The 11,965-nt window shown below is 53.6% G+C and overlaps 5 protein-coding genes across 5 annotated transcripts in view; all 5 read right to left on the reverse strand.

Moving 5' to 3' along the window:
* DQ04_03261030 (putative diacylglycerol acyltransferase) overlaps positions 1-4,255 on the reverse strand; it is a gene marked incomplete at both ends in the record, with an annotated part of 4,539 nt that extends 284 nt beyond the window's left edge. The window contains one exon of the mRNA XM_009312676.1: positions 1-4,255. This exon is cut by the window's left edge and continues 284 nt beyond it. Coding sequence (XP_009310951.1) covers positions 1-4,255 — 4,255 coding nt within the window.
* A 413-nt stretch (positions 4,256-4,668) lies between these two features.
* Positions 4,669-9,381, reverse strand: DQ04_03261040 (putative diacylglycerol acyltransferase; the record flags this gene model as incomplete). The annotated part of the gene is made up of 1 exon (XM_009312677.1): positions 4,669-9,381. The coding sequence occupies one exon, from the start codon at positions 9,379-9,381 to the stop codon at positions 4,669-4,671; it is 4,713 nt and encodes a 1,570-aa protein (XP_009310952.1).
* Positions 9,382-9,627: 246 nt separating this feature from the next.
* On the reverse strand, positions 9,628-10,026 carry DQ04_03261050 (putative DNA-directed RNA polymerase II; the record flags this gene model as incomplete). The annotated part of the gene is made up of 1 exon (XM_009312678.1): positions 9,628-10,026. One exon carries the CDS (start codon positions 10,024-10,026, stop codon positions 9,628-9,630), a length of 399 nt encoding a protein of 132 aa, XP_009310953.1.
* Positions 10,027-10,723: 697 nt separating this feature from the next.
* On the reverse strand, positions 10,724-11,056 carry DQ04_03261060 (hypothetical protein; the record flags this gene model as incomplete). Its single annotated transcript, XM_009312679.1, has 1 exon — positions 10,724-11,056. One exon carries the CDS (start codon positions 11,054-11,056, stop codon positions 10,724-10,726), a length of 333 nt encoding a protein of 110 aa, XP_009310954.1.
* Positions 11,057-11,483: 427 nt separating this feature from the next.
* On the reverse strand, positions 11,484-11,771 carry DQ04_03261070 (hypothetical protein; the record flags this gene model as incomplete). The annotated part of the gene is made up of 1 exon (XM_009312680.1): positions 11,484-11,771. The coding sequence occupies one exon, from the start codon at positions 11,769-11,771 to the stop codon at positions 11,484-11,486; it is 288 nt and encodes a 95-aa protein (XP_009310955.1).
* Positions 11,772-11,965: the final 194 nt, after the last annotated feature.

Below are 11,965 nucleotides of genomic sequence, written 5' to 3' on the forward strand. Positions count from 1 at the left end.
CGGGCGGCATTGGCACCGCGGCACCCACCACGACCGTCAACGGGGTGGGGTGCGGCAGCGGCAGCATCCACCGGCCATACGGCATAATCGGGAACGGGAAGCCGAGGAGTTTTAGCGTCGCTCGCTGTAAACTGGGGAGGTGGATGGTGTCCTGCACGTTGTTCTCCGCAAAGCAGATGATAGGCACCAGTGGCACCCGGTGCTTCAGCGCCAGCCGCACGAACCCCAAGTGGTACGTGACGAGTGACATCACAGTGTCGCTGCGCTTCGTCAGCACCAACTCCGCTTGCCCACCAGTGACGATGAGGGAGCTGTTCCCGTGCGAGAGGTTGCTTTCAATCGCGGAGCGAACAACCGCCAGCGCCCCCAGCCGCAGGTTGAAATCCCGCACTATTGGAACGTTGAAAACAACGCTCGCGGCATGTGTCACGATGTGAGTTTTCTCATTGCACCCAATCTTCTGCTTCCATGAACTCGTCAAGGGGCAGAACAGGGCGGTCCCCGGGAACACACCGTGTGGGTGAAATGAAAAAATGTATTGGTTTTTGCTGTCGCGCATGTTCACCGACTCATCATCCACAATAACACGAAGGTTGAAGTACTTCTCGGTGTCCGCAAAGAGGTACTTCTCCGACCACTGCAAGAAGCCCAGACTTCGCTGCGCCCCACTCTCCTCCGGCTTCCCGTTGTAGAGTGTGATATACCACAGCCACCACAGCAGCAACAGTGCGTCAACCATGTAATACCACAGCGTGCAAAATGCAGCTAGTGTTGTACTGCTATCGAATACGCGCAGGTACTCCAGATATGTCGCGTATCCGAGCAAAGCGTACACATTGAACCTCAAGAGCATACGCAGCTGCTTGTAGGAGCCGCCTACACCCAGCATGATCGACGTAAAGAGGAAGTTTTGTGCTCCAACTGAGTAGAACGGGACAATCAGCACCGGGCCAAAGGTAAAGAAGACGCAGCTAGTGGCGATCGAGTACACCCCAAACGTCACAAAGCACCGCCTGAATCTCACCACATGCACCAGCAACCCATCACTCATGGCGTGTGGAACGAACGAGATCAGAAGTGTGAGGGCAACGGCCACCAACACCAGCGGAAACCAGTACGACACGATGCGAAGTACCCCACTGTGTTGGCTATGCACCATATGGTAGACAAAGAATGCGAATGTCATGGGTGTGGCCATACCAAGCAGCAACATCATAATCTCCGCTATCCGCACAGCAATAGTCGCAAGGACAGTTTTGCGCCGCACCCATCGTCCGTCATCATCGTCGCTGGCGATATCGCTGTCCGGCGACTCTGCCACCTTCACCCATCGCTTAGTGGATCTGCTAAGGGCAATAAGGACAAACGGCACAGTGGCCATCATGCTCATCGCAATAATGAAGAAGGGTACCTTGGACCGCCTCAAAGCCGCAGACGCACCAGCATCTGCATTTCCAACAGCATCTCCTTCTTCATCCGCAGCACCCACGTGTCGGAAAAAATCCTGTGCACGCAGATACAGGTGACTGAAAGAGAAGGCGCCGAGGAATACGAGCATCGCCACAACACCCTCCCCATTCTCCTCCAGGTAGGTCCGGTGCGTGCGACGCGGGTTGAACTTGGGAACCGATGCAAGAATAAGCAGTTGACTCACCACCGAAAACAACGCACCAGCGGGTAGTGTGATATAATTCCCCGCGTCCTCTAGCGTGTGCATGAGCGTCACAATAAAAACACAGGCGTAGCTTGCCCATCCAGAAATCTGCAGTGCTACAAACACAGAGCCGCCCTTAAAGGGCATGAAGAAAGTGTACGCTCCAGTGTGGCCATGCAGCACCAGACCATAAATGCAGTGCATGCTTACGCATGAGATGGTGCACACACTGAATCCGGTCAAAGTGAAGACAAGGCCTATGATTGGCACCGTGGATGTCCAGAGTGCAGCTATCATGAAGCTGGTTGCGGAGGCGAGACAAAGCATCAGCACAAGAAGTGTCGCAGCTCCATGCCGCGTCCCTGCCTCTGTTGAGAATGCAGGCAATGCCTCGTCAGAATCAGACGCCGCTAGATCACCTTCTCCCGCAGCAGCTACTGTTGCATCCTCGCTGTTCATACAAAGGCAGAGGGAGTGTCTGTTGAACTCGACACCGTGCGCGGCAAGGCTTGTCTCTGCGAGAGTCCACAGTGCCACCTGCAATGCCGCCTTCTGAGACGCACCCAATGTATCAACGTTCTTCTCCAATGTTGTCTTAATGACCGCAATTGCATCCTCCACCGCGATGTGCCCACGCCGCCGCGAGGAACGCACACGCGACTCCGTGGCAACCGAGAGAATGATCAGGAGAAGTGGCACAGTCTGCAGAACCCCCTCCAGCGTGAACCACAGCACAGGAATGCTTTCAGGGAGGAGGCGCAGTGAGCCGGCGCCATTCACGGAAATAAAAAGCACGACAAACGCCTTCAACGCAAAGAGCGCGTACACGGACCAGCCCAATGCCTGCAGAGCAACGTACGTCCCACTGCCCTGGAACGGGTGGAATAACGGAATGCCCTTATCCGTCCCAGAGAAGTGCGCCAGTGGCACGCTCATCACGAACGTAAGTGACGCGAAGCCGATCAGTGTGTCCCGCGGAATCGGGATGTTACCCTCAGGCTGAGCTGCAGAGATATCCACAACGAGGCGCAGGATGAGGGAAGTCAGATGCAGCAGTAAACTAACAATCAGTTCACCGTTAAGAATGCCATTCCCCTCGTCCACAACACGAGTCTCTTTCTTTCCATTTTGTGACGGATCCGCGGCGGTGGGGTTCTCGGAGGAAAATGCGGCAATGGAAAACTGCAGAAACAATTGCCCCATAACGCCGGTGGCAGTTGTAAAGAGAATCCAACGAAAATCCGTTGCCGTCATGTGGAACGTCACGCACACGATGGAAGCGCTGAAGGACGTCCAGCCGAGCGCCTGGAGAATAACAAATCCTCGTGAACCGCGAAACGGTTGGAAGAAGCTAAACGCCTCACCGTAAATGGCTCGCGCCGCGAGATGCGTCATGGGTGACAAGATGAGCAGAAACAACACAGCGAGCGTCTGGAAAAGAAGCAAGCCATTAATCCACGCACGACCCTCCACCGTCTGACCGTAGTTGCTCCGCTGCGACTGCACATAGTGCATGATACCAATCACAATGCACGCAGTTGCTGCTGCTGTAGCTGAAAGGGCAAAACGACCGTACCTTGCAACAGTAGACTGAAGTGGTATGATGTGTTCCTTAACTTGAGCGGTTCGCACAATTACGAGCATAGACGCAACACCAACAAATGTAACGAGTGCTGTTAAGCCAAAAGCCACTTGTGGTGCCTCTTTGTTGGTGAGAAATAGTGCGATTCCACCCGCGAATGCGACCAGGTACAGCAGCCATGCCAGCACAAGATACACTGCCTCCACTGGCCCTCGGAATAATGTGAAACCCATTTCATGTCCCCATTTAATCGTTGAATAAATAAGTGTACCATTTAGCACATGAAGGCCAGTGAAAATAAGCATAGCGGGCCGTGAGACACTCCGCCAAAGTGCCCCAACGTTGCACAGGAACATCTGTGACAACAATAATATGATAACCAAACCAGATTCCGAATTGGGGCTATGTAGCATTGGCTTTAGGAACGGTGAGCGTGGCGCTTCATTGGATGACGGTGGCGGCATGCCACCGCCACCCCTTCGTCGCGCCTTTGACGGCACAAAGAACCAAGGTGACACGACCAGGAACACATTTCCCGCAGCCGCGAGCCCTTCCAACATCGTGAGCGCTCCGTAGCTGAATGAGGGCGGCTGTAGCTGGTGAAGATAGACCACCATGAGCGTTGAGGCAGCGACCATCAACCCCCACCCGCAGCCCTGAAGTAGGACATACCTCTCCCCTCCAGCGAATGGCTGGTACACACTGTAGGAATCCCACAGACTGTAGCCAAGGAGAATTGACAAGAGTGCACACAGACTGTTGAGCCCCACTGCAAGGCTTGCTGTGGGTGCAAGGGGGAAAGTCGGCGTGTTGCTCTGAAAAACATCAGCCAGTACGCCAGCTGCCAGCGCCACAACGAACCCAAGTGTCCAGGCCACACCAAGCGAAAGCGTGGAGAAGCGGGGGATGCTGAACATAATATCATTATTTTTGCTAAGGTCATCGCCTTGCCGCTGCTGCTGCTGCTGCTGCCGCAATGTTGCGCGGCAGGGCGTCTCTCGTTTCGGCTCCGCAGACATAGCTTTCCAACTGCAAACTCAGGGAACGTACCTTTCCACCTTCTCGAACACAGAGAGAGGAAGAAAAGGAGAGCCATAAGAAGGGAGTCATGGTAGGGGTGCGAGAATTTAGCTACGATCCCTTTTCTCACCTTCTCTCCCATATCCTTCCCGTTTTTTTTTTGGTTTCGAGATCCTTTCTCTTGCCCGCGCACGAGGAGGAGCACTATGCAAAAAAAAAAAAAACTACACAATTTTGATTGGGGGAATTAGGCATACCCTTATCCAGTCAGAGCGACAAATACATCAAAAATACACGGCTTCAGACAGAGGATTATCTATTAATCTATTTGTGCTTCAAAGCCTCTTTCCCCTTTTGTTTTTGTTTTTCCGAACGATCCCACTTGCCCTCTACATTTTAATAGTGGCAACATTTACTCTTCTGCTCCGTTCCCCTCCGTTGTCTCTTCGTTAACTTCGTCTTCCGCCTCCGAGAATAGCCCGTCGATTTCTTCATCACTTTCAGTCTCCGGCTGCGAGATATAGCGAACATCGTTGTAGTTGTGCAGCACGAGCTTCATATCAGGGTACCCCGCCTTCGCACGCCACTTGAAGAATAGCACCTGCAGATGCTTGAAGTAACGCCTCTGGTATCGTTGGACGTGATCCGCTATATCCGCCGAGTCCATGCCGGGCTCCGGCAGAATCGGCTCGCCAACCACAACAGTGAGGGGGCGCGTGGTGGGCAGCGGCAGGTACCACCGTCCGTATGGTACCGTTGGGAACGGAAATCCCACCTTCTTTACGGCATACCGCTGTATCCGCGGCAGACTAATATTCGCCATCACGTTGTGCTCTGCAAAGCAGATGATGGGCACGAGCGGAACCCGGTGCAGCATCGCAACGCGAACAAACCCACTGTGATGTGTAACCAGATGCATTTCGGTATCGCTCATCTTTGTCAACACCATCTCTGCCTGGCCACCTGTGACAATGAGAGGGCTGTTACCATTTACGATGCTACCCTCAATACCTTTACGCGACACACTCAAGCCGCCTACTGAGAGTACAAAATCGCGCATCATCGGGACAGAAAACACCACATCCGCGCAATGCGAGGTCACGTAACTTTTGTTGTTGCATCCCACTGCCTTGTCCCACTGCTGCGTGTTCGGCATCCACATTGCGGTGCCAGGGAACACACCGTGTGGATGAAAGGAGAAGAGGTACTTATTTTCGGGGTCATTCATATCAACGCAATCATTAGAAACGTGTCCGGCGTTCTCCTCCTTCTCCTTCTCCTCCTTCTCCTTCCCGTCGACAATGATGCGAAGATCAAAGTAGTCCGCGATGCTGGAAAAGACATAACGGCGGAAAAAATCCCGAGATTTGGCACTGTATAGGCGACCACTGATGTGCGGTCTCCCAACGTAGCGGCGGAAGTACCACAACCAGTACCCAGTGAAGACGGTATCGGCGACAAACTTCCACAATGCAAACGGCTCCACACCCTTAATCAGACACGTGTAGAGGTGGTAGTGCAGGAAGTAGCCAAGGAGGCATACATTAATCAACGTTGAAACGGGATGAATGTAGGGAATAGTTGAGATACAGGACATTACAGTCATGCTCACAGCAAAACACCGCGCACCCATCGTGTCTACCACGAGTGGAAGTCCAAAAGACCCCACCACCACGGCGGTTGGAATAGAATAGATTGCATAACAGCAAAGAGCGCTGTAAAAACGGCGCAAAAGCGATCTTCGGTGCTTGCGTCGTCTCCTTGGAGCAAAGAGAGGCACCAGTACGGCGATTGCAAAACCCGTCAACAGGAAGCGAAGTGAACTCGAGGCCGCGCGTAGTGCCGTCAGTCCACTATACGCATGACTGTACAGAATATGAACAAGTAGAAACGGTACAAGCATTGTCACCACAAACGCCAAGAAAGTAGCCACCAAATAACACGACAAGTAGACTGAATTACGAATACCTCTACGGTGTTGCCGATGCTGGGGTGACTGTCCGTCGCTAAAGTACGCCGATGAGTTCAGCCGCGATGCAACGCTGCCGCTTTCAGTACTCATTTCGCTCATCTGCCGGTGGTGGCTCATCCCTATAAAACCCGGTAATGGGGAGGGGTCATCCAACGTTTCAGATAAGGATGCCACACCCGATCTCGGCGTGCGCGAGAGGTCGACGTCCTCGGCATCGTTATCGCTGCCGTCGAAGTTGACCGAGTTGTCGAAGAGGGAGAAGGGCGAGAGAGTAGACATGTCCGCGTTGCGCCCGAGCGACACAAGCCCCAGCGGAACGGCAAAGCATGTGGAGACCGCCGACACGGTGATGGGCAGCAGCGATGACACCGTCCCAGTGATGCGAGACTGTGTGTATAGGTCGTACACCACAGCGAAGGCGAAGGATCCGATCAGCGCGAGCACCGCCATGATGCCCTCCGCGTTCCGCTCCAGCAGCGACTTTGGCCGCGGCGTCGGATCGAAGCGGGGGACTGAGTTCAGAATTGAATACTGCGCACTGACGCTGAAGACGCCAGCAGTTGTGAAGACAATGGCGGAGCCGCGCCCCTCTGCGCAGCTCAGCGCAATGAGCAGTGTTGACGCGGTGTAGAAACCCCAGCCAACCGCCTGCAGCATCACAAACGTGGGCCCGCCGGAGAAGGGCATAAAGAAGGAGTACCGCCCCGACGCGCGGTGCAGGAAGGTACCGTAGACGTAGTGCACGGAGAAGGAGGAGATGGTTGTCACTGTCACACCAGCAGCGCCGAATACAAGCGTGAAGACAGGCTGGCGCTCCGCAAGGAAGGCAGCGGAGAGAAATGCCAACGCACTCGCCACGCTTAGGATTGTCACAATGTGTGTTGCTGCCTCCTGCCGCGCCCGCGCCGTCTCCTCATCCTCGCGAATGAGTCGAGCACCATCAGTGGCCGGCGGTTCCATCCAGCGTGGGCCAGCAATAGCCTTCAGTAGCGTCTCAGCGTGTCGCAGGTCGTCCTCATCCGGAATCGCGCGCAGCAGGACGCGGTACAGCTCAAGCACCTCCTGTCGTGATCGCTCCTGCAGGCTCTTCCTGCAGCTCTGCGCCTGCGTCTCAAAGAAGGCGCCCATGATGAGGCAGACGAGCGGCACCATGGCGAAGAGGCCCTCCATGGTGTACTCCAAGAAAACGTACTGGTCATCCGTAATGGGAAGCAGAAAGTTTTTCCGCTCACCAACAAAGCTGTTGGCAATAACGATGAGAATATTCACAGCGTAAACAGACCACCCAATAGATTGCATCGCAACATAGCCGCCGCTACCGACAAACGGCTGCCAAATCGAAATTCTCTCCCGCATAGACACATGCGCAAGTGGCACTACTACAAAAGATATTATGGTCGATAGCACAAGAAGCGAGTTTGTCGGAATGTGCATAATATCGTCCATTTCTTTTCCACTCCCCACCGCTACGTCTGCTACAACGCGTACGAGGAGACCAATTGTGGAAAGAAGAATTGCTGTTAGCATCTCCCCATTCAACACGGTCGTCACAAGCGAGCGATCCGCCTCCCGCATATACGCTTCCTCTTCATCTATGCTACCAGAGTGTGAGACCTCGTCACTTGGGAACGTGCCGCTGCTGTTAGACGTGCTGAGACCAGCAGCATCAATACTACTCCTCCGTCCATCTTTGCGTCCCTCCTCGAATAGGTGTAGTGAAGCGTGAATGAAGGCCTGTGCCATTGCCGTGAGCGAGGACTGAATGATGACGAAGCGGAAGTGAAGGTTCTCTGTTATCTGCAGGGTGGCGAAAAAAATGGCTGCCCCAAAGCACGTCCAACCGGCGCTCTGTAGAACCACAAACTCCAGCGGACCCTTGAAGGGCATCCACACCTCATACTCCCTGCCAAACGCAATGCGGCCGAGCAGGTGTGTACACGGTGGCATGGCAAATGTGAGCAAGGAGCAGAGTGTCTGACACATGACAAGTCCTTGTCGAAGCCGCGGCTCCACACCGTTGTTCTCTGATGAAAGAAGAAGTGCCACACCCCACACCACAGCGGCGTGAATGGCACTCGCGAGGGTGAGAATGAGTGGTCCATACTCTCCCAGCAGAGACATCTCACTCTGTGATGAGGTCGGAAAACGATGCAGCCGCACGAACAGAAGCAGTGTAGATAAGCTGATCACGGAACTCAGTCCGCAGAGAATGTGCCACGAGGACGGTGAATCAGGGCCCGCCTCGTACAGTATCATGTAAAAATGTAAATTTACAGCCGCGAGAAACCACCCAAATGCCTGCATCATACTCATCCGGATAGTGCCGGCGTTGGGCATGAAGAGGCGGTACCCAGGCGTGTACCAGTAGCCGATCGCCACGTGAACCATGAAGATGCCAAATACGAGGAACACCGCACCAACGACGGCGCTTACGCGGCGCATGGCTGGGTAGTATTCCGAGAAGGAGCAGCACGCAAGAATGGCAAAACAGAATGAAACAACAATGCCGATTTCGCCATTTGGCGATGCAGAAAGGTCATGCCACCATACCAGTGCATCTGTGGATGCTTCTTCTTCGTTCTTTCCAATAATGCTCCTTCGCCGATGCCGCTTTGGTACAAAGAACAGCAGGGATGTCATCAGCGTTATACATGAGATTGTACTGAAGCATCCCAAAACCGTCAGAATTCCGTATCGGTATACAGAAGAGGTAACATCAAACTGTTCTACGTACACCATTTGCATGATACTCGTCGTCACAAGTATACCGTACCCGAAACCCTGCATTACTACAAAAGACTGTCCACCGAGAAAGGGTTGATACAAGCGGAACCCTCGAAGTGCGACTCGGCCAAGGAGTGCACTTAGAAGGGCACAGAACGTGTTCAACCCTATAGTTGTGGCAATAGTAGGAACCAGCGGGAATACGGGTGCCTTACTCTGGAACACATCGGCCAATATGTTTAGCAGCAGTGCACCTTCGCAGGAAATGGTCCACACGATCATCAAGGCGATACTCATCGGATTTGTCATTAACTTCGCCGTGCTGCGCGCCCCCGGTCGGCTTGAGCGTCCATTCTTATAAGCTTGACGTTTTTCTGTCGCCGGTGTGGGTTCCCGATGCCGTGCCACTGTATCTCCCTCTGAGTCCATTACCCGTTGGAAACGCACCACAGCACCTGGATACTTTTTCCTAAGTATGGGAGACTACCACTACGCGATAGCAAACAAGCAACGTCAAGAAAATTGACAGCAAAACAGTCATGCAGTCCACCAGAAGTTATTTACTATTGACGCCCACTTTAGTCACCCTCTCACCACACACAAACACAGACGGATAGAACGGCACGTATTAATGAGAAACAAAAAAGGCACAGCATCCCCACNACCTTCCCAGTGCTACTCTGCCACCAGGCCCTTCGACTGTGCTTCTCTGCGGAGCTGTTCCTCAAATGTTTGCAGATCCTGCATGCACGCATCGATCGCCTCCAGCAGAGCGTCTTTCGGCGTAGGAATCGGACGGCCCGAGCCGTCGGCAGATGTCTGCACCCGAAGCTCCACACGGTGCTGCGTGGGGTGAGGCACACGGTAACCTGCAATGTGCACCAGCGAATTCTCGTGCAGCTTCATACGCAGAATGTTTGCTAGTGTGTGGTCCTCCTTCTCCAATTTAAACAGTGATGAATTCGGCATCTTGCTTGAGACCTCCTCTGTGATCTTGCGGGTGCCCTTCGTGTCCACCAGGCTGTCAGCCGTGATGTCGTTGTTGTAGATGAGCATGCCATGGGTGGCCGACATTTTGACTGCGCCACTACAAAAGGATCTGTGTCTCGATGTGCACAAGTGTGTGAGTGGGTGTATGTGTGTGTGTGTCTTCGTTTGTATCTTCGTGCGTCCCTGCTGTCCCTCAGCAACTATTTTGCCCAACTGCAGGTCCACAGGGGGGGAGGGCACAATATCTCTCCACAGAAGCAAAGGAAGCCCAAAGAAAAAAAAAAATAGCACAGAAACGAAGTAAATAGCGTGCATGTCCGTGCCTCTGTGTACTGGCTGGGCACGCCACGGTGAGAAGGTGCTGTAGAGAAAGAGATGTTCGATGACGCCACGTTACACGCAGCAGAGCGAATACCCCTTCTTCCATTTCATGCTTGTCTCGTCATGCTCACTCTCACCAGGGCAGACCCGTCTTGGAGTGATCCACCCACCAACACAGTCTGGATGCCACACAGCAGCACCTGCAGCCAAACCCCAGAATCACACCAGTAGTGCACCACGCCCCACACTCGCAGTGCTCTTGAAAGGGCACAGCCACCCGACCATTCATTCCACCAAACACACATTCACGGAAAGCAGTGATTAGCCCTTTAACGCTTGTAGTACTCTTCCTATTGCCTTACATCACCGTGGATGTCCGCGCTGTTCTTCCCTGCTATCTCCTCCTCGGTGCATAGCAGTACCACACGTTACCGGCCTGATGAAGGCAGCTATACGTCAATCATTGATACACCAACAGCGACACCGATAAAGAAACAAACAGAGAAGCCTCGCTCAGAAGAGAGCTCCCTTCACCGCTCGCAGCAGGCGACGCAGTGCCCAAGCAAATAAGACCCTTGACACTATTGGACCTGTAAAGAAAAACAAAGCCACGAGAGAGAGAACGAGAGAGGAGCATGGGCACATTTACCGTCCACAACTTGAGAAGGCCGTGGTGTGCGGAATGGGACGAGAGGAGATGCAACGTTAAACATGCATCCTCTTGCATCCCTTCACCGCTCCTTCTCTCACGCTCTTCCGGCGGCGCACAACGCCAACTCACCCTTCGCCTCATCCNCCATAGGTAACGAGTGTTAACCCACAACGCACGCGGTCACTGCTTCTGTTTGTCTGTGCCCTCCTACTCGCCCCTTCCTCTCCATGATGTGGCCACGCCATTTTGGCTTCACCTATTCCCCACGCAACGAAAAAACAGACATTTGGGACCCCCCTCCCCCCCCCCCCCCCCCCCCCCCCCCCCCCCCCCCTTCTCCTCATCGTACATCTATCCACCATACACAGACACCCACGCTGTAGTCAACGAAGCGAAGTCAACAGCAGCTGTGGTGCGTTGCCACCGTCACCCCGCACCTCCTTCGCTCATTCCTTTACCTGCTGCACTTTGTTCCTAACACTGCCCAGTCACACTTCCTCCGTGTATTTCTCTCAGTCTCCCCACACCGCACTCACACAAAATACACAGACACATACATTCTCTCTCCCTACTTCTTTGGAGTGAACAGCTCTATTTGTACAATATGGCGGCGGTCGAAGAGGACGTTATGGTCAAAGAGGTACCGCGCCTCACCGTACGCGATGCCAGAGCCGACACCCGCACAGAATAAAACGATAGAGCTACGCGCCGCAACGGACCGCGCCATGAGAAGCGACGGGAGAATGCCGGAGATCAGTCCCAAACTGGATTTTCGAATGAAGTTCTCTATGCAATGATCCCACTTCTCTCCATTCTCGATCGGCGTCAGCGGCTGCAAGACCTGCTGTGCGCTCATTGATCCACCTCTTAATTAATATTCTTACTACCTCCAACTGCTACTATTGGGTTTTCTTTCCTTGCCTATTATTACGCCGTTGCGGGCGTTGAAATGACGCCAGAGGAGAGCCACAAAGGATCATACACGGAGCCGGAGAGAGAGCAATCACAAGCACACAGACACACACACACACACACACACACACACACACA

Source organism: Trypanosoma grayi (genome assembly GCF_000691245.1).
Source record: "Trypanosoma grayi strain ANR4 Tgr_326_V1, whole genome shotgun sequence".
In the NCBI taxonomy this organism is placed as follows: domain Eukaryota; phylum Euglenozoa; class Kinetoplastea; order Trypanosomatida; family Trypanosomatidae; genus Trypanosoma; species Trypanosoma grayi.